At 45.8% G+C, this 26759-nt stretch overlaps 1 protein-coding gene across 1 annotated transcript; it reads right to left on the bottom strand.

Moving 5' to 3' along the window:
* Positions 1–249: 249 nt before the first annotated feature.
* Positions 250–26759, bottom strand: Gart (phosphoribosylglycinamide formyltransferase, phosphoribosylglycinamide synthetase, phosphoribosylaminoimidazole synthetase). Its single transcript, XM_052159139.1, has 22 exons — positions 26664–26759; positions 22862–23045; positions 21489–21584; positions 21109–21283; positions 19306–19417; positions 18607–18675; positions 17767–17892; positions 16835–16922; positions 16343–16428; positions 15797–15965; positions 13894–14125; positions 10507–10601; positions 9943–10052; positions 9388–9586; positions 7967–8218; positions 7602–7754; positions 4438–4644; positions 3415–3552; positions 2352–2482; positions 1868–2009; positions 651–766; positions 250–552 (listed from the first exon to the last, which is right to left on the bottom strand). The coding sequence occupies exons 2-22, from the start codon at positions 23004–23006 to the stop codon at positions 361–363; spliced, it is 3033 nt and encodes a 1010-aa protein (XP_052015099.1). The 5' UTR covers positions 23007–23045; positions 26664–26759; the 3' UTR covers positions 250–360.

Raw genomic sequence — 26759 nt, 5'->3', positions numbered from 1 at the left:
AAGGCTTAAGAGAGGTTTCGGCAGTCTCTCGATTGCCTTAGGAGAGGAATCCAGCTGTGCAGGCTGCGCAGCAGTTCCAGGCTGCCTGGCTTTGGGCGGGATGTGGCCATCACTTGCTCACGAGTCTCTGGGAGCAGAAAAGCATGGTAAGCAGTAAGCTTGGAGATCTCATCTGGGTTCCTATGCGCCCAGTATGTTGGTGGCCTAGACCTTGCGACTTCTGGATGTCTTAAAAAAATGCTAAGTAAATTTTGTTTTTAATGAACCTATTTATTAACAAATGTCAGTAGGTAAGGATTAAAGTCCTTCTGCTAGCAGGTATTTATTTCAGTTTGGGCTGTGATGCCCGCAGCAGGACGGTCACGGCTCTCTGGCCCAGTGGATCTTGCCGTCTTCCCCCAGCTGCACAGCCCCGCTGGCTACCAGCTGGAGGGCGGCAGGAAAGATCTCATGTTCTGCCAGTTTGACTCGTTCAGATAGCGTTGCAACAGTGTCACCCCTCTGCACAGGGACAGCCTCCTGCAGGATGATTTGTCCGGCATCTACATCCTCCTGGAAAAGGAAGTCAATGTTTCCAACCTTGCTTTCTAGCCAGTGTAGACGGCATCTAGACACTGGGGCAAAAGTTTGGTAGGAATAGGCATACTCACAGCTACAAAGTGTACAGTACACCCAGTGATTGTGACCCCGGCTTCCAGGACTTGCTCGTGAGCATTTGAACCCTTAAAAGAAGGGAGCAAGGATGGGTGGATGTTGAGCATTTTCCCTAGAAAGCAAAAAACAGTAGTCAGAAATCTCAGATCCTGTTTACTCTGCTAAAGGAACAAGTGATAACTACATTCATCTTAAGAAATAAACAGAGGGAAGGCGCCCACTATGTGCAGACCAATGACCACAATAGGCTGTAGTCAGAGGGCTTAAGGAAGAGAACAGGGCTGGCAAGATGGCTGCCGGAGACAGGGTGCCTACCACCATGCCTGATGATCTATGTCCCATCCCCAGGACACACACAGTGGAAGGAGGCACCTAATCCTACAGTGTCCCCTATCTATGCTGAGGTGACCCACTGCCCCATGCTCACTCAGTAAATGCAGTGCAAGGGAAAAGAAACAAGAGATATAGACACTGCACCATTTTAGCGACACCACCTTGCTTGTCACCTTCTGAGTGTTATAGTGGACTGCATGGGTCTCATTTCTTTCTGTGGTGCCAGGACCTGACACATGCCAGGTAAGCAAGTGCTCTGCCACAGAACAGCTATTGCTGTTCCCTGTTACTTTATTACGAGTGTTTTGCTTGCATGTGCACCTGTGCGCCTGTGCACCAGAAATGTGCCTGGTACCTGAAGAGGCCAGAAGGTGTTGGGTCCCCTGGAAATGGAGTTACAGATGGTTGTGAGCTGTCATGTGGGTGGTGCTGGGAACTGAACTCATGTCCTCTGCAAGAGCAGCAAGAACTCTCAACCACAAAGTTTCTGCAGCTGCTAGCTCTTGGTTTCTGTGACAGGGTCTTGGCCTTTTTAAACTGATCTCTGATCAAGGCTGATCTCTGCCCAGCTCTCCCTTCATGTTGGGATCTTTCTCCTTGTTTCTCTCCCGTTCCTTCACTTGAGTTTGAGAGAGTATGTCTTATATGACCACACTGGCCTCTGGCCTCAGCTTCAGGACGTTGGGGTTACGGGTGTGGACTGAGTCTCACTTTTTGTTGACTTCCTGATTCTACTGATAGTCAAGTGTGTCTTTGCAGTTTCGGACACAGGGACTAGTGACAGCCAGTCGGGCAGCTGAGTGATCTGCTCTGTGAATCAGTCTGGACACTTTCTACCAAAGCTCCTCGAAACCCTGTGAGAGGGAGGACTGTTGCTCACCATCCCATTTTCTGACAAAGGGGCCGGAGAGGATCCTCATAAACCCTGCAAGACAGACGAGGTTGACAGAGAACTCTTCCAGGACTTGGTCAACTGCGCTGTCAAACTCAACTCGACTTTTGTATAATTTATGATTAATTACCTGCAACAGGAGAAGGTAAACAGCTGTTTCAGAAGAGTAACAATAATTTAAACACAACCTTGCAGAGACTACACTTCACAGTAAAGATGTACCCACTAGAAGGTGGCTGAGGAACGGGCAGGGTGCAGTAGAAAAGCAAGCCCAACACCCGCCCCAAATTGGGAAGTTCCACGATTACACAACCAGCCGTAGCCTTGTGAGAGCAGAGTGAGTTTAAGTCTAGCCCGCAGGGGCTGGAGGTGTGGGCACCTGAGGTTCCAGGCTGAGCATCTGGCACTAAGCAAGTCAAGCATTTGCCCACCAGGCCATGCCTGCAGGAAGGCCTCTTCTGCAGTCACTCACCCTGGTGGGAATACCAGCTCGCTCTGCTCGGTCTAAGCCGGCCACGGCAGCTTTGTTGGAGATGACAAGAACAATTTGTGAGGAGCTCTTGGGATCCCGGGTGCTGTCTATGAGCGCCTGGAGGTTCGACCCTGGAAAGGCAGGAAAGCAAGTGAGCTGAGGGCTCAGTCCTCAGGGCGTCCTTGCTCCTTCCTTCCTCGGCCTAAAAGCTATTCAAACCCTAAGAGCACCCTGCAGGGCAGCCCCCAGCCCAGAGCCATCCTCTAAAGACAACAACACACCATTCAGAGCAAAGCCACTCAGGAAAGAACAGAGCTGGCTGTGGTGGCTCCTCAACTAAATCCCCGCTCTAGGAAGGCTGTGGCCAGGCCAGCCTGGGTTATGATTCTGAAAGCCAACAGCAAAGTCACTGTAGTGACTTATAGAATCAAATGTTCTCCTACCCAGGTCTTACTTTTAATAAAAGACAATTTTAGAATATTACATTGTATTCTCAAAGTAAGACATATAGCAGGTCAGTAACATTCATCATTTCTCACACTTGAGAACATACTGAAGGTGAACACATGTAATTATCACTTACATTTTTAAGCTTTTCCATCTATAGAGATATGAAAGAGGTGGAATCCTTCCGTTTTCTACTGTGTGCGAGCAGTTTGCCTGCATGGACGTATATGCACCATATGTGCCTGCTGCCCAGACCTCAGAGGAGGGCGTCAGATGCCCTGGAGTTAGGGATGGGTGCTGGAAATAAAACCTAGGTCCTCTGCAAGAGCAGCAAGTGTCCTCAATTGCTGAGAAACCTCCTGGCTGTTTTTGGAGACAGGGTCTCACGGTGTAGTCCTGTTTGGCCTGGAACTCACAACAGACCAGGCTGGCCTTGAACTCAGGAATCTGCCTGCCTCTGACTCTCAAGTGCTGGGATTGAAGGCTGCACCACGAGGCTGTCCTTTCTATCTTACTTTCTCTTAGCCATTTTTCCCACATCCCCCATCCGAGGTTCTGCTAGGGTAGTCCCCCACCCCGCCTGTGTGGACAGTGGAGCGGAGAAGCCATGCGTTACCTGTTCCAGATATTAAGACAGCCACTCTTGCCTTCTTTTGTTGGACAGGGAAATTATTTCTCAGGAAGCCATTTGCCACTACCGTCCCATTTGTTTGTATGGTTTCAATCAGATTCTTAACTCTGACACGAGGGGAATCTTCATTTCAATTATATAGATAAATAAGAACAACTATGAATTAATAGGAATAATAGAAAAACATCATAAGAAAAATTTAGAATATTGTATTTTACACTAAAAGTAAAATATACAGGAACTAAAATATCAGGTTAATAACATTTACCATTTCTCACTTTTATAACATTCTGAGGATGAACATACTAATTACTACTTCAACCAGGAGCTACTGTGGAACACACCAGCACACAGAAGTACAGCTACGTAGAACAATGCCTGCCGTGTTCTCCGCAACCTGTCAGCTTCCTAATGAGCCCATTTGCAGTGCTACATCCTGGCTCTGTGGGAGGCATGTGACCCCACAAGGCTGTTCAAGACTGACACAGGATGCTGTTTTGAGAGAGGGGGGCTTCTCACTACAGTGTAAGCTGAAGGCCATTACTATGCAGCTCTAGGAGAACCTGCCTGTAAAGAAAACCTACACAGCATTGGGTATACAGACAGACAGAAACAAGGTGTGCTGACATTGTTAGCTATCTAAATGGCTCCGTCTGTCACCCTGTCATATTTGGATGAGTTCTGACCAACACAGGGAACTGGTCAGGCTGTCCACTCACTGATGTTTGGGCTGAGCTAAACCTCTAAGCAGAACCATGAGGTGTTTTGTGTAGTGACTTTATCCAGGAAAATAATCCTCTGCAGTGTGGCTGTGCATGTGAATACGACCCAGAGATTTGCCAAAGTTCCACGGTGGAAACATGTTCTGGCTCCAGTGTATACAACACACGATGCATCTGGGTTTAGGCAGATGCCACACAGTGGCTGGAAGAAAGGGTATGGAGCTTGACTGGCAGGCCGCTGAGTTGTATTCTAGACTATAACCTCAGCCAAGAAGGGGCGGTTTACCTTCAGGACAGGCAACCACACTGCCTATCACCCAGGCTTCCTCCTGCTGCTGCCGAATGTCATGTAGGATCTGCTCTGTCTGGTCCTTTGACACCACCAGGGCAGCTCCGACCCCACAGTTGAATGTCCTGGCCATTTCTTCTTCAGAGAGCTGTCCTTCCTGCTGTAGCCATGAGAAGACCTTGGGGATCCTCCAGGTGCAGGCATCTTAAAACAAGAGTCACCCAGTTAATCTACTGTACCATACAGAGTCCCAGGCAGACCACTATCATGTGCAGAATAGAACTGTTAATGGTCCTCTCAGACCCCATTTCTGTCAGCACTGACACTTGGAGGAGGTATGTTCGTGAACTTGCAGGACCTTTAGAAACCCCTAATGGCTTAGATGAGTTAGTAGCTGATTACAGCAGAGTCTGGCATGCCACCTTGTGTGAATGTTTACCCGAGTGATAAGATGTGCCCTAAATACTGTGCAGAGCTTCTCAGAGGGCAGTTCTGCTGCAGAACGTTTTCTGATGAATACCTTGTTCCGCGAATGACTTTTAAAATCCAGGCTCTGAGCTGACCTACAGCTCCTCCTTTGTCACAAGCAGTACCTGGACCCTCTCATCAGACACACCAAGTACAGGCTTATTACAGACACTGGCACAAAGTCCTTCAATAACAAAGGAATAATATGGAGACTTTTTTTTTGGAGTACACGGTTTATAGGATTTGATTTACACATTCTATACTGAGCTATTTAGGATGACTCTGATTTTTTAGCTTTAGTCTTGGTTGGAGTTTGTCAACTTGACACAGGCTAGAGTTATCTGAGAGGGGGAACTGTCTCCAGGACACCGACTGTAAGGGCAAGCACTTTTTAGTGACTGATGGGGGAGAGCCAGCTCACTACCACCAGTGGTCCTGAACAAGCCACAGGGCACAAGCCAGTAAGAAGTGCACCTCCACGGTCTCTGACTCAGTTACAGCCTCCAGGTTCTGCTTTGAGTTCCTGCCCTGATGTCCCTCAGTGATAAGACTGTGATGTGAGAGTTGTAAGATAAAATAAACCTTTCCATAAATTGTCTTTGGTCATGGTCTTTATCTCAGCAAGAAAAGCCCTAACTAAGTGGATTTTTATTTAAAATTTCTTTCTTTCTTTCTTTCTTTCTTTCTTTCTTTCTTTCTTTCTTTCTTTCTTTCTTTCTTTCTTTCTTTCTCTCTCTCTCTCTCTCTCTCTCTCTCTCTCTCTCTCTCTCTCTCTCTCTCTCTCTCTCTCTCTCTCTCTCTCTTCCTTCTGTCTTAAGATTTATTTTATGTATATGAGTGCACTGTCCCTGTCTTCAAACACACAAGAAGAGAGCATCAGATCCCATTACAGATGGTTGTGAGCCACCATGTGGTTGCTGGGAATTGAACTCAGGACCTTTGGAAGAGCAGTCTTAACCACTGAGCCATCTCTCCAGCCCCTATTTAAAATTTCTTGAGGAGGAAGGCATCTGCAACATTCCATACAGACCATGCTGTATTAGATATGTTCTCTAAATACATATATTTTGTGTGTGTGAGTGCTTTGCCTGTATATATGTATATATTTTGTGTATACAGTGCTTTGCATGTGTATGTGCACCACATGTATGCTTGGTGTCCTTGGAGCTGGAGTTATGGTTGTGAGCTGCCATGAGGTGCGAGGAATGAATCTAGGTCCTCTGCAAGAACGTATTTCGCCATGTCTCCAGCCCAAAACTGAGCCTTAATTAATGACAGAGTTGGTTATTGGTTTCTTCTACTTACTTAGTGAATCTATATGATAACTAGCTTTTGTTTGTTTGAAACAGGGTCTCATTCTATAGCCCTAGCTGACTGGGACTCTCTATGCAGATAAGACTGGTCTTGAACTCATGGAGATCCATTCTGTTTAAAAAGTGTGGGGATTAAAAGTGTGGGCTATCTAACTTGGCCTGATAATAAGGTTTTTGTCTTTGCTTTTTTAAAAATAATTAAAAAAAAATGCAACTTGTGTACAGGTTTTTCCCCAGTCAGGTTTAGTAGTATTTTACTTGCATGTGTGTCTGTGCGCTACATGTGCCTTGTGGCTTGGTGTTTAGAAAATGGGTCAGATCCCATGGAACTGGAGTTAGGCATGGTTGTGAGCAGCTGTGTGGGTGCTGGGAAATCACCAAGTGCTCTTGACGGCTGAGCCGTCGTCTCTCCAGCTCCCTGTTAGGCCAATTCCATTAGGAACTTGAGTGAGTTCAGAAGATTCAGCCATCATACATGCTTACCATGACCTCAGTGGTCAAAAGCCAAGAAGTTGAAAGCAGCACATGTACAAAACAGAACACTCTTCTACAAGAAGTGGTGCTACTGTGAAGTGTCACTACAGTAATCAGCAGTCAAAAAAAAAAAAAAAGAGAGAAAGAAAGAAAAAGCTTTTGAAGCTTTCTGAAGAACTTACAGAAGGAAGACATAGGCTTAGCACAGCGGGACATGCCTCTAATACCCAGGAAGCTGAGACAGACAGCTCAAGGCTAGCCTGGACTATGGAGAGAGACTATGTATAATTGAAAAACTGAAAAAGGCTCTCAGGACTATGGCTAGATGGCTGAACAGCTTTCAGAGTAAGAAACCTTTTGAATGCCACCATGATGCTGGAGTGGATGATGCCACACCTGACCTCATGGATAGCTCACAGTCAACATGCAGGAAAGCGCACTAAAAACGGTGCATTGCATGAGGCTGTATATGGTGTGTACACACTCCAGAGGAAGACGGTCTTCTCCATGAGTTCAAGTCCGGCCTGGTCTACAAAGAGAGAATGTGTATTCCAGAGCAACCAGGGCTACAAAGAGAAACCCTATCTCAAAAAAAACCAACCAACCAACCAACCAAAAAACGATCTCCCATGAATGACTGTGCGTGCACTCACACCCACAGTACATGTATGACTGTGTATATACTCACAGTACATGTATGACTGTGAGTGCACTCACACCCACAGTACATTTATGACTATGTATATACTCATAGTACATGTATGACTGCATGCACTCACACCCACAGTACATGTTTTTCCCTTTCAACCTATTTTTTCTTAAATCAGAAATTTCCTCTGTGAGCTTATCTAAATCCACTTCTGACTCCTAGGGAGGACTGGGATGCTTCCCAGCAAATAAGCGTACCTAAGTCTACTCCCAGCTTCTGAGGGAGGACTCTGGGGATGTTTTCCAGCAATCCACCTCCAGTAATATGAGCAAAAGCTTTGACACGTCCTGAGCGTATGACAGGCAGCAGTGAATGGCTGTAGATCCTGGTCGGAGTGAGAAGTAAGTCCCCTGTGGATTAGAGAGAGAACCCAAAACTCAGCCCACACGCTTGAAACCCAAACGTAGAAGCCCTTCTGAAAGGAGCGATGGGTCCTGTCATGATGTCTGTCCAGGCAGGAAATCCAGTCAGTGCAACCCATCCATCCTAGTTCTAGGGAATATGGGTTTACCCCCAAGTGCTGCTCAGACGTCTCCAAGTAGGACAGCGAGAGTCTGCTTACCTAAGGTCTGATCTCCACAACCACCAGGTGCTGGGGAGGAGTACTGGAGTGAAGACCTCTCCACAATTTTCCTCACGAGGCTAAAACCATTGCTGTGAAGACCAGACGAAGCTATTCCAACCACAGCATCCCCTTCGGCGATCCTTTCTAGCTGAGGGAGCTTCTGGTGTCTCTCCATAGCGCCAACAGCAAACCCGGCAAGATCGTACTCTCCAGGAGGGTACATGTCGGGCATCTCTGCTGTCTCCCCACCTGCAAAGACAAGGACAAAGGCATCCCGACGCCTTCTGAGTATGCTAAGCAGTGACAGAAGCCACATTACACACAAACTATCAGTGCGTTGCTATCCCCGCATGCTGTGTCTGTTGCCTGGTTTCTAGGGAGAGAGCTAATGTCTACAAACTGAAGAGGTGATGTTGCAGGCCTACGGAGCCATCAGACATCTCTACCTTGACTTGTGAATGCTTAGTTAGACATCACAACATTCCACAGCAGTGTGATTCCAGAAGTACTACCATGTTTGACTTTTTAAGAGACTTAACATTTTATGCAAGTGTTGAGTGCCCAGTACCCACACAGAACAGAAGAGGCACCGGACTCCCTGGACTGCAGTACTGAGAGCTGGCGTGTGGGCTCTAGGACCCAAACCCAGGTTCCCTGGAAGAGCAGCAGGTGCTCATGACTGCTGAGCCAGGTCTCCAGCCCTTAGTTGGTTTTATGATCACTCCATCTTCCATGTAATGCCTTCAGCTACAGTACAGTGCTACAGTGCTAGATATACAGCAGACCCCAGTGTAGAAACTGTAGTGTAAAAGCAGTTGAAAGGCCACTTTGGACCTTGAGATCTGACTGCGTATGTTTTTCCCATTGAGACAAGAGTCTTACTATGTAGATAAGGCTGTCTCAAACTCTCAGCAATCTTTCTGCTTCAGCCTCCAACTGCTAGGATTATAGGCACACACCACTACACCAACTCTTAAATGAAAGAGTTCCATTCTTTGATCTATCTAAAAATTAATTTTTCTAAAAAAAGAAAGCAAAACTCCCTCATATTGTGGTTAAGCGCAATGTCTTTAAAATCGAGGTTATGCTCCATGCCCACCCCAGAACCCCAGAGAGGGTTTCTTTGCGTAACCTTGGCTGTCTTTTAGCTAGCTCTGTAGACCAACCAGGCTGGTCTTGAACCCAGAGATCCTCCTGCCTCTGCCTCCCAAGTTTTGGGATTCAAAGAAGTGACATCACCACATGGTTATACTTTTTTGTTTATGTCACTTCTGAGGAAACTATAGTTTAACACATATGCAATCCCAGGAGCCCATCTCCCCTGCTGCAGGCCCAGGGAGGCTCTAGTCATGATAAGGCCCATTTAAGCTCTACATGACTGACAGGCCGTACAGAGGGCCCATGGCTCACGGTCATACCCAGGAGAGCACAGCCAGCCTGTCGACAGGCTGCAGCAATTCCAGCGACAACAGCTTCAGTTGTACTGAGGTCAAGCTTCCCGCAGGAAAAGTAATCGAGGAAGAAGAGGGGCTCTGCTCCTTGTGCGAGGATGTCATTCACACACATCGCCACCAAGTCCTGACCGATGGAACTGTGCTTATTGCAGAGCTGGGCAATCTGCAGAACATAAACAACCCACATGATAAGTTCTACCTTTTATGTTGTGGGTTGGTTAAGAGCCTTGCCAACGCCGCCACCTTTGGCTGGCTGCTCAGACCTCAGCCCAGAGAACACTCCATTCTTGTAGGCTGTACTGTGCCCCTTTCTTCTTTAAAACATCCTTTCAAGCACTGGCCCAGGACACTGGTGTTTAAAGTGCGCGCCTGAGCGACAGGGCTGCAGTAATGGCTGGTTGCCATGGCTCTTTTCGGCTCATGCCTGTTAAGATGTCTATTTGATAAACATAAAATTCATTTGAAAGACAAATTCCCATTTCTTTTTCACAAAGCCTTTAATCACTAGTGTCTGGTTACCTTCAGTTTAGTTCCAACACCATCTGTTCCGGAGGCCAGGAGAGGATCTTTGAAACCAGCTGCTTTCAAATCAAAAAGACCAGCAAAGCCCCCAAGGTCAACACTGCAGCCTGTGTGAGAGAGAACAAATTACTTGTTGCATTTTAACTGATAAGTCCATGAATACTGGCACCATTTCTTCCCTACAGCGGGTAACGTAAGAACTATCCTTTCCCAGACAGCTTCATGTACACGGAAAACTAATCAAGCCAGGAGATCACGTCCTTGGCTTAAGAATAACTTAGATGAGGGCTGGAGAGATGGCTCAGTGGTTAATAGCACTGACTGCTCTTCCGAAGGTCCTGAGTTCAAATCCCAGCAACCACATGGTGGCTCACAACCCTGTAATGAGATCTGATGTCCTCTTCTGGGGTGTCTGAAGACAGGGACAATGTACTTACATATAATAAATAAATTAATCTTAAAAAATAAAAACCTTAGATGAAACTTCCATCAGCTAAATGTAAGGCCCAAACCAAATTGCAATACCATTGATCTATTAGCAGACTATAGGGTCAAATTTACCAGGTCTGGAGGTGGCTTTTGCTAAAGGCTGAATTTTTTTAACCAGCTTATTTCCAGCTGCGATGTCTACTCCAGAGTCCTTGTAAGTCAGGCCCCTAGGGAAATGAAAACGAAAATGAAGATATCACCTTAATGACAGTGGAAAATATTTGAGAGGGTCTCTTTATGTAGACCAGCTGTGGTGGAGCTCACAGAGATCTGCTTGCCTCTGCTGGGATGAAAGGCACGGACCACCACCACCAGGGAAAATTATTTTCATCTAAAAAAAAACCTTAAGGGCAAGGGAAATGGCTCTGTGGTTAAAGCACTGCACTTGTCCCAGGAATCCTGGATGGTTACGGCTGTCTGCCTGTAATTCCATCCTGGTGACGTGGAGATAGGAGGTTCCCAAAGCAAGCTAGCTTACAGACTAGCCGAACCAGCTAACTGAGGTTGAGACCCTCTCTAACGATAAGGTGAAAGAATAGATCACACACACACACACACACACACTCATAAAGAAAAAAGTAGCAGAAAACATTTGGTTTTCACATCCACTAAGGTGCTCACAGTGGGTTTTTTTTGTTTTGTTTTTCGAGACAGGGTTTCTCTGTGTTGTCCTGGCTGTTCTGGAACTCACTATGTAGACCAGGCTGGCCTCGAACTCAGAAATCCACCTGCCTCTGCCTCCCAAGTGCCGGGATTAAAGGCATGCGCCAACACCACCCGGCTGCTCACAGTGTTTTAAGCCAGCGCCTGCACCTACCAGACTTCAGAGCAGGAGCAGGCAATGAAATGTGCTTAGTTGATCTGACTACATTGCCTATATTGACAATGGCTTTTATTTGACCACGTGTGTCTTGCAGAGGTAATATACTATTTTTAAAAACAAACAGATTTTTGAGACAGGCGGGCTTCAAATTTGCTCTGCAGTTGAGGGCGACCTTGGGTTTTCAGTCTCCCTCCCTCGCTTTCTAAGTGTTGGAGCTAACAGGTGTGCATTATCATACCTGGCATGAAACTTTTTTCTAAATTGTGATAAAGCATGCATGGAAAAAAACATGACGGAAATAAAAATGTAGCATCCTAGCCATTTTAAAGTCTTGTTCAACTGAGTGGAACAATCCCACGCCATGGTTGCCATCCATCCACCCATGGTTGCCATCCATCCATCCATCCACCCATGGTTGCCATCCATCCATCCATGGTTGCCATCCATCCATCCATCCACCCATGGTTGCCATCCACCCATGGTTGCCATCCATCCATCCATCCACCCATGGTTGCCATCCATCCATCCATCCACCCATGGTTGCCATCCATCCATCCATCCACCCATGGTTGCCATCCATCCATCCATCCACCCATGGTTGCCATCCATCCATCCATCCATCTATAGTTGCCATCCATCCATCCACCCATGGTTGCCATCCATCCATCCACCCACCCATGGTTGCCATCCATCCATCCATCCATCCACCCATGGTTGCCATCCATCCAGGGTTGCTATCCATCCTTGCTTGCTGGCCGGGCACGAGTCTACTGTTCAGTTTCAGCAGCACACTCCCAGTTCTCCACCTCAGCCTCTCCAGTGCTGACATGACAGATAAGAACCTCACCTTGACCCTTCTGCTTTTAAACAGAATATTTTACCACAGCTACTCTCAGGTCAATTTCAGTGTGAATAGAAATGAAGTGCCAGAAACAAAGGAAAAAAAAATGGAAGTAGGGGACTGGAGGGATGGTGCAGTGGCTAAGAACACTGATTGCTCTTCGAGAGGTCATGAGTTCAATTCCTAGTAACCACATGGTGGCTCACAACCATCTGTAATGGGATCTGATGCCCTTTTCTGGCATACAGGTGTACATGCAGATAGAGCTCTCATATACATACAATAAATTAAAAAAAATTAAAAACAAATGTAACTAGGACTGTTTAGAATTCTGTAAAAATATCCTTAAAATGCAAAATGTGTTCTTACTGTCGCAGGGTACTGCCCTGCTAGCCTTCCCATAGCTGAGAGCACTAGAAACACGAGAGATTGCCTACTGAGACTCATGTAGAGCTCCAGTTTGGGAATGGCACTGAATTCATTCGTCTTCCCTTGCAGAGGAGACTCTGGCCTGTGGGACGCAGAGACAAAGACAAAGAAATGTTTTATTAAAAGGGCCCTAGGAAGGCTGTCAGTCAACTATTCCTTGCCTGCAGTCCAGGGCCACTCACAGGATGTGTGGCCCTTTCGGGGAATGTCTCATTTGCTGCAGTTAGGATTTAAGTCCCCTGTTAGGGCAAAGGCCATTGGATCTCTGTGAGTTTCAGGCCAACCAGGGTGTCTCAGTGACATTATGTCTAAAAAGAAAAAAGCAAATCAAACTAAAGGAAAAACACCAAATCAAAAACTTCAGCCTCTTAATTAAGGCATAGAATTTCCATTTCTTAATATTTTAAAGTTATAAAAGGGGAAACTTTGGCACAGTATTTCAGTGTAAAAGGGTTTTAAAATGTATCTTTTGCTCAGGGTATAGTTTTTGAGAGATGGTTCAGTGATTCAGAGCACTTGTTAGTCCTGCTGATGATCTATGTGGGTTTGGTTCTAGCACCTGTCTGTTGGTTTCTAATCATCCCTAAACACAGCTCCATGGGACCCAATGCCTTCTTCTGACCTGAGGACATGAGGCACACGTGATGCTCACACACCCACACCCACACACCCCACATACACCCACGGAAGAACTTAATGAAAGGCAATGTGATATTCTTTTTTCTTGAGATAGAGTTGCTCTGGGTGTAGCTTTGGCTGTTCTGGAACACTCAGGTTAGCCTGAAACTCAGATCCCCCTGCCTCTGCCTCCCGAATACTATGATTAAAGGCATGGGCCACCACTGCCCAATGTGGTATGTGATAGTCTCAAAAAAAAAAAAAAAAATCAAAACACTCATGTGCAACCAACAGTTTATTCATGTTAATAATTGAATCAGTAAGGGATTAAGAACACTCAGGTAGTAGATAAAGGGAGAGAGTAGGGCTGGGATGCAAGCTCAAAACCATCTAACTATGTAATAACTCAAGAAGCAACGGTCTTTATCTTGACAAACTTTTCAAAGATAAGGAATTGCCAAGAAGAGCTTTCATTATTTATTCAAATATTGCTTTCATCAGGTTTTGTGTGGGTGTGGGTGTATGTGGTGGGTGATATATAAAGTCTTACTATAGACTGTCCTCAAATGTGAGATGCCCTTCCTATCTTAGCCTAGAAATAGTTTAGATTTCAACCAAAACATAAACGAAGGTCCAGTCAGTTCCACAGGCAGGAAATACACAGGACTTACAACAGAACTCGCAGCTTTGTCCCAGCCACGGAGGCCAGTTCTGAACCTGCACCTGACGTCTTAGAGGGAGTCTTTACCTGGGCCGCTGGAGGAAGGCCAGAGCACGGAAGCCAATGTCCTTCCTATAAAATGCTCCCTCAAACTTCAGAGCAGGGAGTCCTTTCCTGGCCTCGTCAAGGGCTGACATGAGATTTTGCTGGATGGCTGTCACTGTGAGGACTCTGCCCCCGCTGGTCACCACCTTGCCATCTTTAAGAGCAGTGCCTGCATGGAATACCTGCAGTCCTAAAGCCTGGGCCTCAGGAAACCCTGGAAGAGAGCAGAGTTAAAGACGCTTGTTTGTTTCTTCTTTTTGAGGTAGGGTCTTCACTCTGTAGACCCTGCTGGCCTAAACTCAGTGATCCTCCTGCCTCTGCCCCCCCAAGTCCCAGGATTGAAGACACGCTCTACAACAGAGATTTTGAAATGCCATTTCATCCCGTGCTGTGACCCTTGTACTGCTGCTCTTGGGTGTCAACTTGACACAAGCTGGAGTGATCACAGAGAAAGGAGCCTCCTTTGAGGAAGTGCTTCCATTGAGATCCAGCTGTAGGGCTTTTTCTCAATTAGTGATCAAGGGGGAGAGGCCCACTGTGGGTGGTGCCATCTCTGGGCTGACAGTCTTGGGTTCTATAAGAAAGCAAGCTGAGCAAGCCAGAGGAAGCAAGCCAGTAAGTAACATCCTTCCATGGCCTCTGCATCAGCTCCTGCTTCCTGATCTGCTTGAATTCCAGTCCTGACTTCCTTTGGTGATGTTCAGCAATGTGGAAGTGTAAACTGAATGAACCTTTTCCTCCCCAACTTGCTTCTTGGTCATGATGTTTGTGCAGGAATAGAAACCCTCACTAAGGGAGGGAGAGCGGTTAAGAGCACTGGCTGCTCTTACAGAGGTCCTGAGTTTAATTTCCAGCAACTACTTAGTGGCTCACAACTATCTGTAATGGGATCTGATGCCCTCTTCTGGCTAGTGTATTCATATGAATAAAGATAAGAAAGAAAAAAAGAAAAAAACAGTGAAAGAAAGAAACCCTGACTAAAAATTTTAAAAATTCTAGTTTCTGGGGAGTGAAAAAAACCCCACAAGTAGTTTCAGTGAGGGAGGGAAAATGCCTGAATGGTTAGTTTTTCTTCACAAGAGGTTTCAAAGATAACTACACTATTTCTTTAATTGTGAAACAGCCAGTCACAAAGATAACCCTCCCTCATCTCCATATCTCAGTCTCCAGTGCCCAGTGTGGTCCCCACCCCCTGATAATGTGCTAGCCAAGGCCTTTGTGCGGTCTGAGCTCGCAGTGCCGCCCAGCAGTGACCACTCCTGCTGCTGGTGGTACCCAGTACTTCCTTACTATCGCACTTCTCAGCCCCGGCCTGAGGAGAAATTTCATCAACACAAAGGCTCTTGGGTCAACCTCATCTTTCCGTTCCCTTCCAAATGCGCACAATTCCTGAGTGTGTGAGACCACGGGGTGACAGACTTCTTGCTTACTTTGCTGGGCAGGAGAACAAATATAGTTCTTGAACCAAACACACCTTTTGAGTACTACCAAGGCTACACTAGAGCATGTTAGGGACCACAGAGGGTTTTAGCTGGATAGCACAACTTACCTGGCACTTTGTTTTCATTTATAAACAGACTTAACACCATCTAACCAGATACTTCACGGCCCGTTAAAAACGGAGTGGGTGGGCTGGAAGAAAGACTTTTCAAACTTTGGATCCTGCCACAGAAATCACTGCCCAGCACACTGTACCTGCATAAGGCAGAACATGCGTGCTGAACCTCGCCCTGTCCATCATCACTGCCACTCTGGGAAGGTGGAGGTGCTGGGCTGCAACGGGATCGCATTGTAAACTTGGCCAGGTCACTCACATCTCCCGGAGCGGGAAAGGACGTGATCGGCACTCGCTGTAGCTAACCTCTGACAGCTCACTGCTCCTCACCTGTGATCTCCACTCCCTTGGTGTAGGCTCCAGGGTACCCTTCACTCGCCATGACAACAGTTACCGCGCTGTGGTTTTCTAGCCAAACAGGTAGAGCTGTGCTCAGCAGGCCGTCTAGGGTGGACTGAATCACTTCATAGAGGTCACTTTTGAGAAGCGGGAGGATGACCTGGATGAGCAGTCAGGAAGTAGACAACATGAGTTTTCCATGGCCTCTCCATCTCCATTGTTCCCATTTCACTCACGGGGATGCTGACTGTCACACTTCTCAACAGCAAATGTTTCAGGACCGGACAGCAGTGAGGACAAAACAGTGCCTGTCTTCTAAAAAGCAGTCGTTTATTACTGTTACCACTGCTACTGTTGTTATTACTATTATTACCACCATCATTATCAAGTCTCTCTCTGTACCCCTGGCCTTCTAGAACTCACTGTGTAGACCAGGCTGAACTCAAACTCAGAGACCCAACTGCCTCTGCCCCCTAAGTGTTAGGATGAAAGACATGCATCACCACAGCAGGCAATATTTTGTGTATTGTTACCCACTTGGCATTCTGGATCACCAAAACGGCAATTAAACTCCAAAACTCTTGGGCCATCTTTGGTCAGCATTATACCAGCATAAAGAATTCCTTTATTAAAAAAGAAAAAAGGAAAGGAAATCAATCTGTAACAACAACGGTGCATTATAACTCTAAAACCTAGGGCATGAATTATTTCAAGATAAAGTCTCATGCATCTCAGGTTGTCCTTGGGTTCATTCTGAAGTTGAGGCTAGCCCTGATCTTCTGACCCTTCTACCTCCACATCTCAGGTGTTGGGATCACAGGAGTGTTCCACCGTACTCAGTTTATGGTTGTAGACAGAACCAGGGCTTTTATTCATGACAGTCAAGTATTTTATCAGCTGAGCTACAACTCTAGTCCTAGAATACAAGACTCTAATACTAACCATTTCAATGTAATCAGAGTAGAAAAGAGAAATACGTTCTAGCCAAAGCAGAAAGTTACGGAAGATGATGTCTGTCAATGCACTCACCTGTGTACGGCGTACCCTCCTGCTGCATGCCGTCCACTGCTCTCTGAAGAATAGTGTTCTTAATTTTTACTAACAAATCCTTAGAAACCTGGGAACACACAGAAACATTTACATGTAACTTTACATATAACTTTTGTTTTGAAAATTATTTTTAGGTTGGGTGTGGCGGTGTACTCCACTAATCCTAATAGCTGGTAGGCAAGGGCAGGTAGATGGTGAGTTTGAGACCAGCCTGGTCTACATAAAGAGTTCCATGCCAGCAAGGCCTATAGAGAGACCTATCTTCAACCAACCAACCAACCAACCAACCAACCAACCAACCAACCAACCAACCAAAATCCTTACACTGGTGGCAAGAAAAGCACCCAGGATTTCCTCAGCAATGGCAGGTCAGTGTCTACCTTCACTTCTCCACAAAACTTCACCAACCATCAACCATAACAATGCAAGTAGGCCCCACCCACCTGGGCCCAGTCGGAGGCCAGCGGCAGTTACTGTCTCAACCTCAGATGGGCTAAAAGTAGCTTGCTCAAAATTTCCTCAGACACAATGCTAAAATTAAGTTTTCTCCCCTCTCCTGCTCCTGAGGAACCCTCTAGTATATTCTACCCAAAGTTTGGAGCCTGCATATCTATGGGTGTGAGTTAGTAGACTTAACTGAGGAAATCAGGGTTACAGAGAGTTGTCTCAAGATCACCATCACCAAAGCCCACAAACAATGCTTGCTTGCTTTTGCTGGTTTGAGACAGAGCCTTCCTGTGTCCTTGTACTCAGAGACCCACCCTCTCTGCCTCCCAAGTGCTGGGATTTAAGGTGTGCGCTACCACACTAGATGGCTGTTAGCTCCTCTCAGGCTCTCAGAAGCGTTGTCAGAGACCAGAACTTTTCAGTTGAACAAGTCAGTGTGGTGGGGTCAGCGCCGTGCACGGTACCTGAGGTGCTGGGCAGTAGGCTCCCATTCCCCCGGTGTTGGGGCCCTGATCTCCATCCAGCAGTCGCTTATGGTCTTGTGCTGGGGGCATCGGGGCCACTGTCTTCCCATCACTGAAGCACAGGCACTGGGGAGCAGACAAGTCAGTCCAACCAGGTTAAAGTAAATGTCAGAAAGTCAAACAGGACTCTTCTGAGAGGACAAGGTTTCATTTCTGAAGAAAGCTTAAAACACCATTCCTAGGTCAGACGGTCAGAGCCGGAAGGCTTGGGTATCCAGCTTGTAAAAGAGCAGCCATTTGTGACACCAGGGACAAATGCAGGCTCCACCCAAGACAAAGGTCAGCCTTCCTGCTGTTGAGACCATCAGCATCAGACTGTATTTAAGGTGCCTGTGCTGTGTAGTAAGTGGATGTGAAACGAAGATCACAAACATATAGAACCATAATGTGATTAAGTCCAAGTGTCCCCACCAAAGGACAGACCAGTGGTTCTTCACCTGTGGGTCATGACCCCTTGAAAGAGGTCGCATTGTCATATCCTGCATATCTGATATTTCCACTGAGATTCATGACAGTAACAAAAATCACAGTCATGAAGTAGCAAGAACAATTTTTATGTTTGGGGATCACCACAACATAAAAGGGTCACAGTGTATGGAAGTTGAGAACTACCACTGGGGGACGACTGAAAGAGAGCACAGAGCATGCACTGTCTCATCTGGATCCAAGTGGGCGCCACCTCTGAAGCTGCTGGGCCCACGGGAAGCTGCCAGAAGTAAGTAAGGTATTTTTTGGGGGGGAATAGGGGTGTGTTAACGGCAAAGAGATGGCTATACGCACAGACACTTCTTCCCCTTCCAGAAACTCTTCCACAACAACTGTTTCACCAGCTGCTCCAAAAGACTTTTCCTAATTGTAAAAATAAAAGACCTTGTAAATTTGAAAGCTTTTAATATTTACCAAGTTGACTCATAGAACTGTCTATTTGAGTTACGAAATACATAAGCATAAGAATTCTTTCTTGTTTCAAAACTTAACATGGATTCTTCTGGTCTTTCCTGTGACAGCAGGCAGAGCTCACGCTGTACAGATGTGACGGGCACGTTTCTAGGTTTGTTGGCGCAATTTCATGGTCATCACTTCATCCTTATTCCTGAGAATGACCATGTAGCTTTGTCCACACAAACTAGACAAACCGAGAATGTGAAAATGGATTCCTCTAAGGTGGATCTCTTTTCAATGTAGATTATGAAAGGAACACTGTCCCCACCACTGCTCCACTTCTAAGACTTGGAACACCAGACAAATGCCTTTGTCTTCACCACTTAGAGAAGGATCTCTAAGTCCCATGGGCTAAAGACCTTCTACCTGTGAGTAGCAGAGGTTGGTGTAGCTCAGGACGCGCCAGTTTGTAACCATGGATGACACACAGTGCAGTGAGACCTAACTTTCTGGTGGTTGTTACATTCTGAGGCCCACTCTGCAAACCTGCAGCATCTATCCACATACACAGAGAACCTTCCGGAAGCATCCGCTTACCTGCATGATCTCCTGGACAGCTTTGCAGGCCTCTGCTTTGCTCTTTGCCACAATCACCCCCTTCCCTGCTGCGAGGCCACTGGCCTTCACGACCAAAGCAGGAAAGTTCGCACTGTGAAGACAGGAGCAGTTAGTGTTCTGTGATTTTTAACAGTGTGTTTCAGCAGAATTGAAAGGTACACAGAAAAAGATATGACTCCATCATTATTTCAGGTACTTCTTGCCAAGATTTTTTTTTTATACATTCCTTTGTAATTCTGATCATAAAGCATGCACAATTTTGCGTTTTTCACATATTGGGAAGTCATAAGGAAGAATCACTTGAAAAATAAGCAGACCCGTAGAACAGACATAAGAAGATCTTTAAGATACAAAGCAAAGCCTCTCACTTACGTAAGGGATACTGCTGTAGGAGGCTAACATTGGCAGACACCCACAGACCATTTCTAGAACACACAAAGCAGTGGAGTGGGCTGGAGATCTGGACGGAGGCTTGGCCAAAGTAAGCAACACAGCTGTCACTTACCCAAGGCGAATGGGTGCTAGGTGACCATGTCAGTGTTTTAAGAGATCACTAATTAAGAGATTAATGGTCAGTGGTGGTGCATGCCTTTTCATCCCAGCTCTTGGGAGGCAGGGGCAGGTGGATCCCTGGGTTCGAGGCCAGCCCGGTCTACAGAGTGACGGCTAGGACTACACACTTAGTCCTCCCTTGCCTGCCACCCCAGGAAAAAGGAGCCTTGTAGGATGAAGAATGAATGAACTAGGGTCAGCGAGGTGCCTAACTTGGGCTCATTCCTGGAACCCTTGTGGTAGAAAGAGAGAACTGACTCTTACAAGCTATAGTCTGATAAAAGTGTTGGGTCATACACACAGGTGCATGCGCACGTGCTGGAGGGAAAGCGCGAGGGGGCGAGCGGCAGACCTTGAGAACACTTGGCACTGTCCTCGAGTAGGAGGGAGGGAAGGGTCCTTAAGGAGCCCAGGTCCATTCCCAGTGTGGCTCGGAAATCCAGATGCAGAGCAGCCAAGCCCACACCTCACCTAGGTGGGCACAAGGCCATTCACCCAGGCAGCACACCCATACACGTAAAAGAAATAAATCTTAAAAATACAAAAACAAAAAAAAAAAACCTTACAAATTCAGTAATTCTGATGGGTATGGTGGATTATACCTACTGTCCCAGCAGTTAGGAAGCTGATTCAGGAGGATTGCCATTAGTGTTGGTGTAACCCAACAATGTGTTTCTGGGTTGCAGGACAATATGTATTTCCTCTTAGAGATTTCTCAGTGGTGAAGACATCAGCATATGGTCAGTCTACAAGATTATCCCCAAGAAGTACGCACAGAATCCTAGGCTGCTTTTATTTCTTCTCCTTTTGGTTTGAAACTGGATCCGTGTAGCCCAGGCTGGCTCTGAACTGACCCTTCAGCTTCTACCTCCCAAATACTGGAGAATCCCATCTTATTTTAGTGTTGAAAAAGGAAACGAGTATGTTATTGAGAGTATATTTCCATAATTAATTCAATATAAACCTGTGAAAGCCTAAGAAGTAAAACATTTTTAATTCTGTTTGTTTTTCAAGACACATTTTTTTTCTGTGTAGCCCTGGCTGTCCTGAAACTCACTCTGTAGACCAGGTTAGCTTTAAATTCAAGAGACTCACTAGCCTCTGCCTCCCAAGTGCTGGAATTAAAGGTGTGCCACCACTGCCTAAACATTGTGTTTTTTAACACGGAAGTGACTTTACACGTAAGTTCTATTATAAAGCACCTGCCCTTTAAAGGTCACGTCTGCCCACCTCATAATAAAGCTGCAGGCATCTTCAGGGTTGGTGAATGCTCTCCACTGTGCAGTTGGGATTCCATGCCGGTCCATAAACTCCTTGGCAAACTTTTTACTGGACTCTAATTGAGCTGCTTGTGCCGTGGGGCCGAAGCATCGCACTCCTGCTGAGGTCAGGTCCCCAACAATTCCTACAGATGCAAATAGCAATCTAGGTGATGCAGGCTCTCTATAAACTTAGACTGAATATGAATCATTATTAGATTAACCTTAGGGGTTGTAAGCCCCTCTTCTAAAGTAGTTTATTACAAATCCTCATGGACAAGTGATTCAGGTACAGTGATCTCTAAACTTCTGTGGGTACTGTGCATGTTGTAACAATGAGATAAAGCTTACCTGCAGCCAGAGGTGCCTCTGGTCCGACAACTACGAGTTCAATCTTTTCATCTTTGCAGAACTGGGCAAGGGCGGTGTGATCACTGACGGAGACAGCTGTAAGCAGAAAATATAAACTCACAAGTGCAAAAATAGCCCCAGTTAATGAGATAAACTAAGCAGTAGCCTTAATAAGGTAATTAAAAGCCAAGTTAATTGTTGGCTTGCTTCTGTTGGAACAGTTAGTAATTTTACTATGAGAAAGTCCAAATCAGGCATTAGGTTCAATCAAGCTCAGCCCCAGGTCAGTGACTCCCAACATTATAAGGCCACTGTCCCTGTCCATATTGGTCATAGGGTAAACAGACAAGCCCTGACAATACACTCAGAAACTTGTCTTTTAAATGTTGCTCGAAGTTTATTGAAAATCTACCATGTATTAGGTATTGTGATAAGCCCTGTAATTAAGATGTTATAATAAACTAGAATCCTTAATCTTGGGATATTAACAATATACTGTATGAATATTAGTAAATACATAGGCAGTAGCAAATATGGACAAATTAAGCCACTCTACTCTAAGGTAAACTGGGGGGTTAGCTCTGGTCGAGTCAGGGAGGGTCTCTGAGCTGTTTAAGCAAAGAAGGCAACGATCCTATGTGAGAAAACGCTTCTCCATGCCCAGTCCAGAGCAGGCCAGGCTCTCCATCCAGCATAGCTGGGCCAGTGGATTAACTAGATCAGTCCAGCAGGGGAGGAAACAGGGGAGGACACGCCTCCCCTTAGCCTCGGCCAAGGACAGTTATTTATGACAGTCCTGGGGGATTCTGATGGGTGGGTCCCTACCACCCTAACTGCACATACGCACATGTGCCACTTCTCCAATAAGCACACAATACTTTGTCTCTAGTTAAAGCACCTCAAGAGAAGGAGGTATTTTCCTATTATTTCTATCTCTCCCCTAATTCCCTTCATAAATATAATGCATAAATATACTTATCATTGGCTATTGTGCAAACGAGGTGAAACAGGACAGGAAGGTGAGGAGCCCGGGCAGGTGAGGCCTGCGTCCTGCAGACTGTTTAGTGACGTTTAGGAACTGGTCATTAGTGGGACCAGAATCCACAGCTGACAGCCCCATTCACGTTTCCATACGCATGAATCTACACTTTTGGTCTACATTGTGCACTTGTTGCCTTAGTCACAGCGGTTCAGTAGGCCTAGGATATACTCACTACGCTTTGTTTGCCTCATACAAAGATAATTCACATCACCACCTTGAAAATGTAAACTGAGAATGCATTCAAATTCAAATAGAAATGCACCCTACTAAAGGGCATAGGTGTATTATTGATGAGTATTAACCACCACTCTGCATTTTGAAACATAATTACCAGCATTAGAGATCTTCTCAGCACAGGCGGTGCCTGCATTTCCGGGGGCGACCAACACTTGTTTGACGTGAGGAGACTGTGCGAGTTTCCAGGCCAGGGCATGTTCCCTTCCTCCACTACCAATCACAAGAACTCGGGCTGCCATTGCTGTCTCTGAAGCGGGGATTCAGAAGCAAAATGAAACCTGCAGTAGACATTTTACATTACATGTATTTTAAAAACAATCTCTCTTTTTTGGTGGTGTTTTATTTTGTTAATTTTTATGTGTGTTGGTGTTTTGCCTGCATGTATGCCTGTGGATCATAGCTGTGCTATGTGTTCATAGAGGCCTGAAGAGATTGTTGGATCTCCTGGAACTGGTATCATATTACAGATGGCTGTTAGCCACTATGTGGTTGCTGGGCCAGACCCCTAGAAGAGCAGTCAGTGCTCTTAACCGCTGAACTGTGTCTCCGGCTATTCTTTTTGTTGTGAGAAAGTCATGCTATGTTGCTCAGGCTAGTCTCGAACTCATGGCAAACCCCTGTTTTAGCCATCATCCATGTGTTGGGATTACATGCGGGTAGTACCATGCCTGGCTGTACAAATCATAACTTACAAATAGGATTTTCATATAATCACTTGTTTTCATACAAGTGACATTTTCATCCAGAGATTCATTATTTAGAAATTGGGATTTAAGCCGGGCAGTGGTGGTGCACACCTGTAATCCGTGCACTCTGGGAGGCAGAGGTAGGTGGATTTCTGAGTTTGAGGTCAGCCTGGTCTACAGAGTGAGTTCCAGGACAGCCAGGGCTACACAGAGAAACCGTGTCTCGAGAAAAAACAAATCCAAAAAAAAAAAAGAAGAAGAAGAAGAAGAAGAAGAAGAAGAAGAAGAAGAAGAAGAAATTGGGATTTATGGCAGGTCGTCTTAGTGCACACCTTTAATCCCAGCAGTTGAGGCAGAGACAGGCGGATTTCTGAGTTCAAGGCCAGCCTGGTCTACAGAAAGAGTTCCAGGACAGCCAGGGGTACAAAGAGAAATCCTATCTTGAAAAATCAAAAAACCAAAACCAAACCAAAAAATTATAATATCAGAACCCTCCCCACCAAAACCTGGAGGTTAGAATTGGCAAGACATGGCCATCATCATAGGAAAAATGGGCACATGCTAAGGAGGCAGGCCCACTCACAGAGACCAGACACTTCTGCAGCCATGGGCCTACACAAATGTCTTCTCCTTGTAACTTACCCAGCCTGTAATATTATAACAGTACACCCAACCAACCAATCAAAAACCTGTACACTAGCTGGGCGTGGTGGCGCACGCCTGTAATCCCAGCACTCTGGGAGGCAGAGGCAGGCAGATTTCTGAGTTTGAGGCCAGCCTGGTCTACAGAGTGAGTTCCAGGACAGCCAGGGCTACGCAGAGAAACCCTGTCTCAAAAAAAAAAAAAAAAAAAAACCAACCTGTACACTAATACAGCATTTTATCTGAGAAATAATCTACCAATATTCCTTCTCTCTTGGAAGATCTGATAATCATTAACCCTTAGCAAGAAAATGGATTTTGATATTTGCTTATTTATTCAGGAGATGGGGGCCTGTGACTTTGCTTACCCTAGACCTCAATTCCTGAGCTCAAGAGAGTCTCTGGTGCTAGTGTGTGGCGGCACAGTCCTTTAATCCCTGCAGGCAGGAGGATCTGAGTTTGGGGCCAGTCGTGACTACAGCGTGAGCTCCATGACAGCAAGAACTGCAGAGAAACCCTGTCTCAAAGCCAAAAAAAAAAAAAAAAAAAAAAAAAAAAATCCAAGCAAGCCAGCCAGCCAGCCAGCCAGCCGATTCTTGCCTCAGTCTTACAGGTAGCTGGGATAACAGGCATGGGTCAGTATACCCAAATTTAAATCTTGAGGCCGCACAGAGAACAGGCATTAAGGGTACGAAATTTCTCTGTCAAGGGCCGGGAAATAAATATATTTGAGGGCCATCTGTGCTTCGCCCAAACTATGAAGTTTGTATGGTAATGTTGACAGGTCATTGGTGTACCACCCAGAGGAACGATTTAAGTAAACAGTGGAGGGTCATAACAAACTAAGCATATTTTGGGCACTGCAACTTCAACTCTGAATGCACTAAAGCCAGTCTTCCTCTGATCTTCTTGCTCCCCTCTGTAGCTCTGGTTGACTGAGAACTTACTGTGGCAGGTCTCAGGCCTTCAGAGAGATCCTCTGGCAGCTGCCTCTCTGGTGCTGAGATTACAAGCATGTGTCACCATATCTGGCTCCTCCCACCATTTTGTTTGGTGTCCGTACAAAAACAAGTGGCAAAATCATTTATTTTTTGTCTATAGCTTACAGGCTAATGATTTGAGATCTTATAGGAGGCTCTGGATTGGAAATCTATTAGAAACCAAAATTAAATACCAACATATCTCACTTGAATACAAACATTTGTTAAAAGGTTAGTTCTTAAGAATTAACTGAAATACTTCTTTAAAAAAGGCTTGGGGGGGGGGGGAGGCTGGAAAGATGGCTCTGTGGTTAAGAGCACTGACTGCTCCTCCAGAGGTCCTGTGTTCAATTCTCAGCAACCACATGGTGGCTTACAATCATCTGTAATGGAATCTGATACATTCTTTTGATGTGTCTGAAGACACAGTGTACTCCTATACATAAAATAAACAATTCTTAAAAAAACTGAGATGACATTAAAATATTGTATACTACAAAAGACCCAGAAATAGGAAATGCTAATTGTTATATTATTTTACTTCATATACCTAATTGATACCTATTGCTTAGAATAGAAGCCTTGTGTTCAAATTCTTGCACCAAAAAGAGGAGGGGAGCAAAGATATTAACAAGGTAGTTACTTATGCAGAAGATGGTTACAGAAAAAAAAGAAAACTGCAATCTGTAACTCCTAAATTGATACTTTATTTTGGGATTACATATTTAAAGAAAAACCAAGCGGACTGGGAAAGTAATCAGTCAGTTAAGAACACTTAGTAGTCTTGCAGAAGGCTGGGGTTTAGTTCCCCAGCACCCACAGGTGGCTCACAAACATTCAAACTCTGGGTCCGGAGACTGAACGCCTTCTTCTGGCTTCTTTGGGGCGTTCATTGTATGCACGTGGGCACAAACCCACAGGTAAGAGACAACTCTCCTACACACAAAGTAGACTTTAGTTCAATTCTGTTTCATTTTCTTGGAAATAGCTGACGCCATTAGACTTTTATATCTAACATGAATAAGAACGGCACTGCAAGAAGACATATTCATTTACTACTCAGAATCTGAAACAGCAGGACCAGTCTCTTCACCAGGAGAGGCTGGGTGCCTGGCCCCGGTGTCTACAGGGCTTACTAGCCCCGGGAGACCCGGAGAGTCTTTTGTAACTTCCTGGGTGTCAGTTAACTACTAGGCAATTTATATCAAGAATAAGAGCCAGGTGAGGAGAGGATGAAAGGATAGGGTAAAACCACTTCCAAATATTTGTCTTTAAGAAGTAGAAACCAAATACGAAAGTGGTCCAGGTAAACCGTTAGTTACTGTGATAAAACCAGAGCCGATAAAGAGCCGTCGGTGACGGGGTCTGTCTTTAAAAGGCAGAGATACACAGAAACCTGGAGCCGGCCTCAGAATTAGAAAGCTGGTTGAGATCTACCTGGCCGACCTCCCTCAAGGCCGAGCAAAGCACATGGCCTTTGCGCCAGCCACGCAGCTTCGATACTAGCACCGGTCGCCGAGGTTAAACGCACAGGTCAAAGCGTACACGCAGTCTACGCATCATCTTAAAAACTAAGGGATTCACGCACCTGCAAGCCCCGCCACGCTGCTCCCGCTCGCACCCGCCACTCGCACTCGCCGGAAGTTGGCCCGGGGAATCCAGCGCGCTCCGGCCTCTGCCCCGC

The sequence above is a fragment of the Apodemus sylvaticus genome, chromosome 15 (assembly GCF_947179515.1).
Source record: "Apodemus sylvaticus chromosome 15, mApoSyl1.1, whole genome shotgun sequence".
NCBI classification, from domain to species: domain Eukaryota; kingdom Metazoa; phylum Chordata; class Mammalia; order Rodentia; family Muridae; genus Apodemus; species Apodemus sylvaticus.
The sequence above is the reverse complement of the archived record's forward strand: the minus strand, read 5'-3'. Positions and strand labels throughout refer to the sequence as shown.

Bases quoted from the DNA above. Each gene is read 5' to 3' on its own strand.
- Gart (XM_052159139.1), bottom strand. From the start codon at position 23,006: ATGGCAGCCCGAGTTCTTGTGATTGGTAGTGGAGGAAGGGAACATGCC. The intron at 15,966-16,342 runs GTGGGTAACAAT...CTGCTCATCCAG, and splicing joins TTGGTGATCCAGAATGCCAA to GTCATCCTCCCGCTTCTCAA. The intron at 10,053-10,506 runs GTAAATTTGACC...TCTCTCACACAG, and splicing joins AAAAGCCACCTCCAGACCTG to GCTGCAGTGTTGACCTTGGG.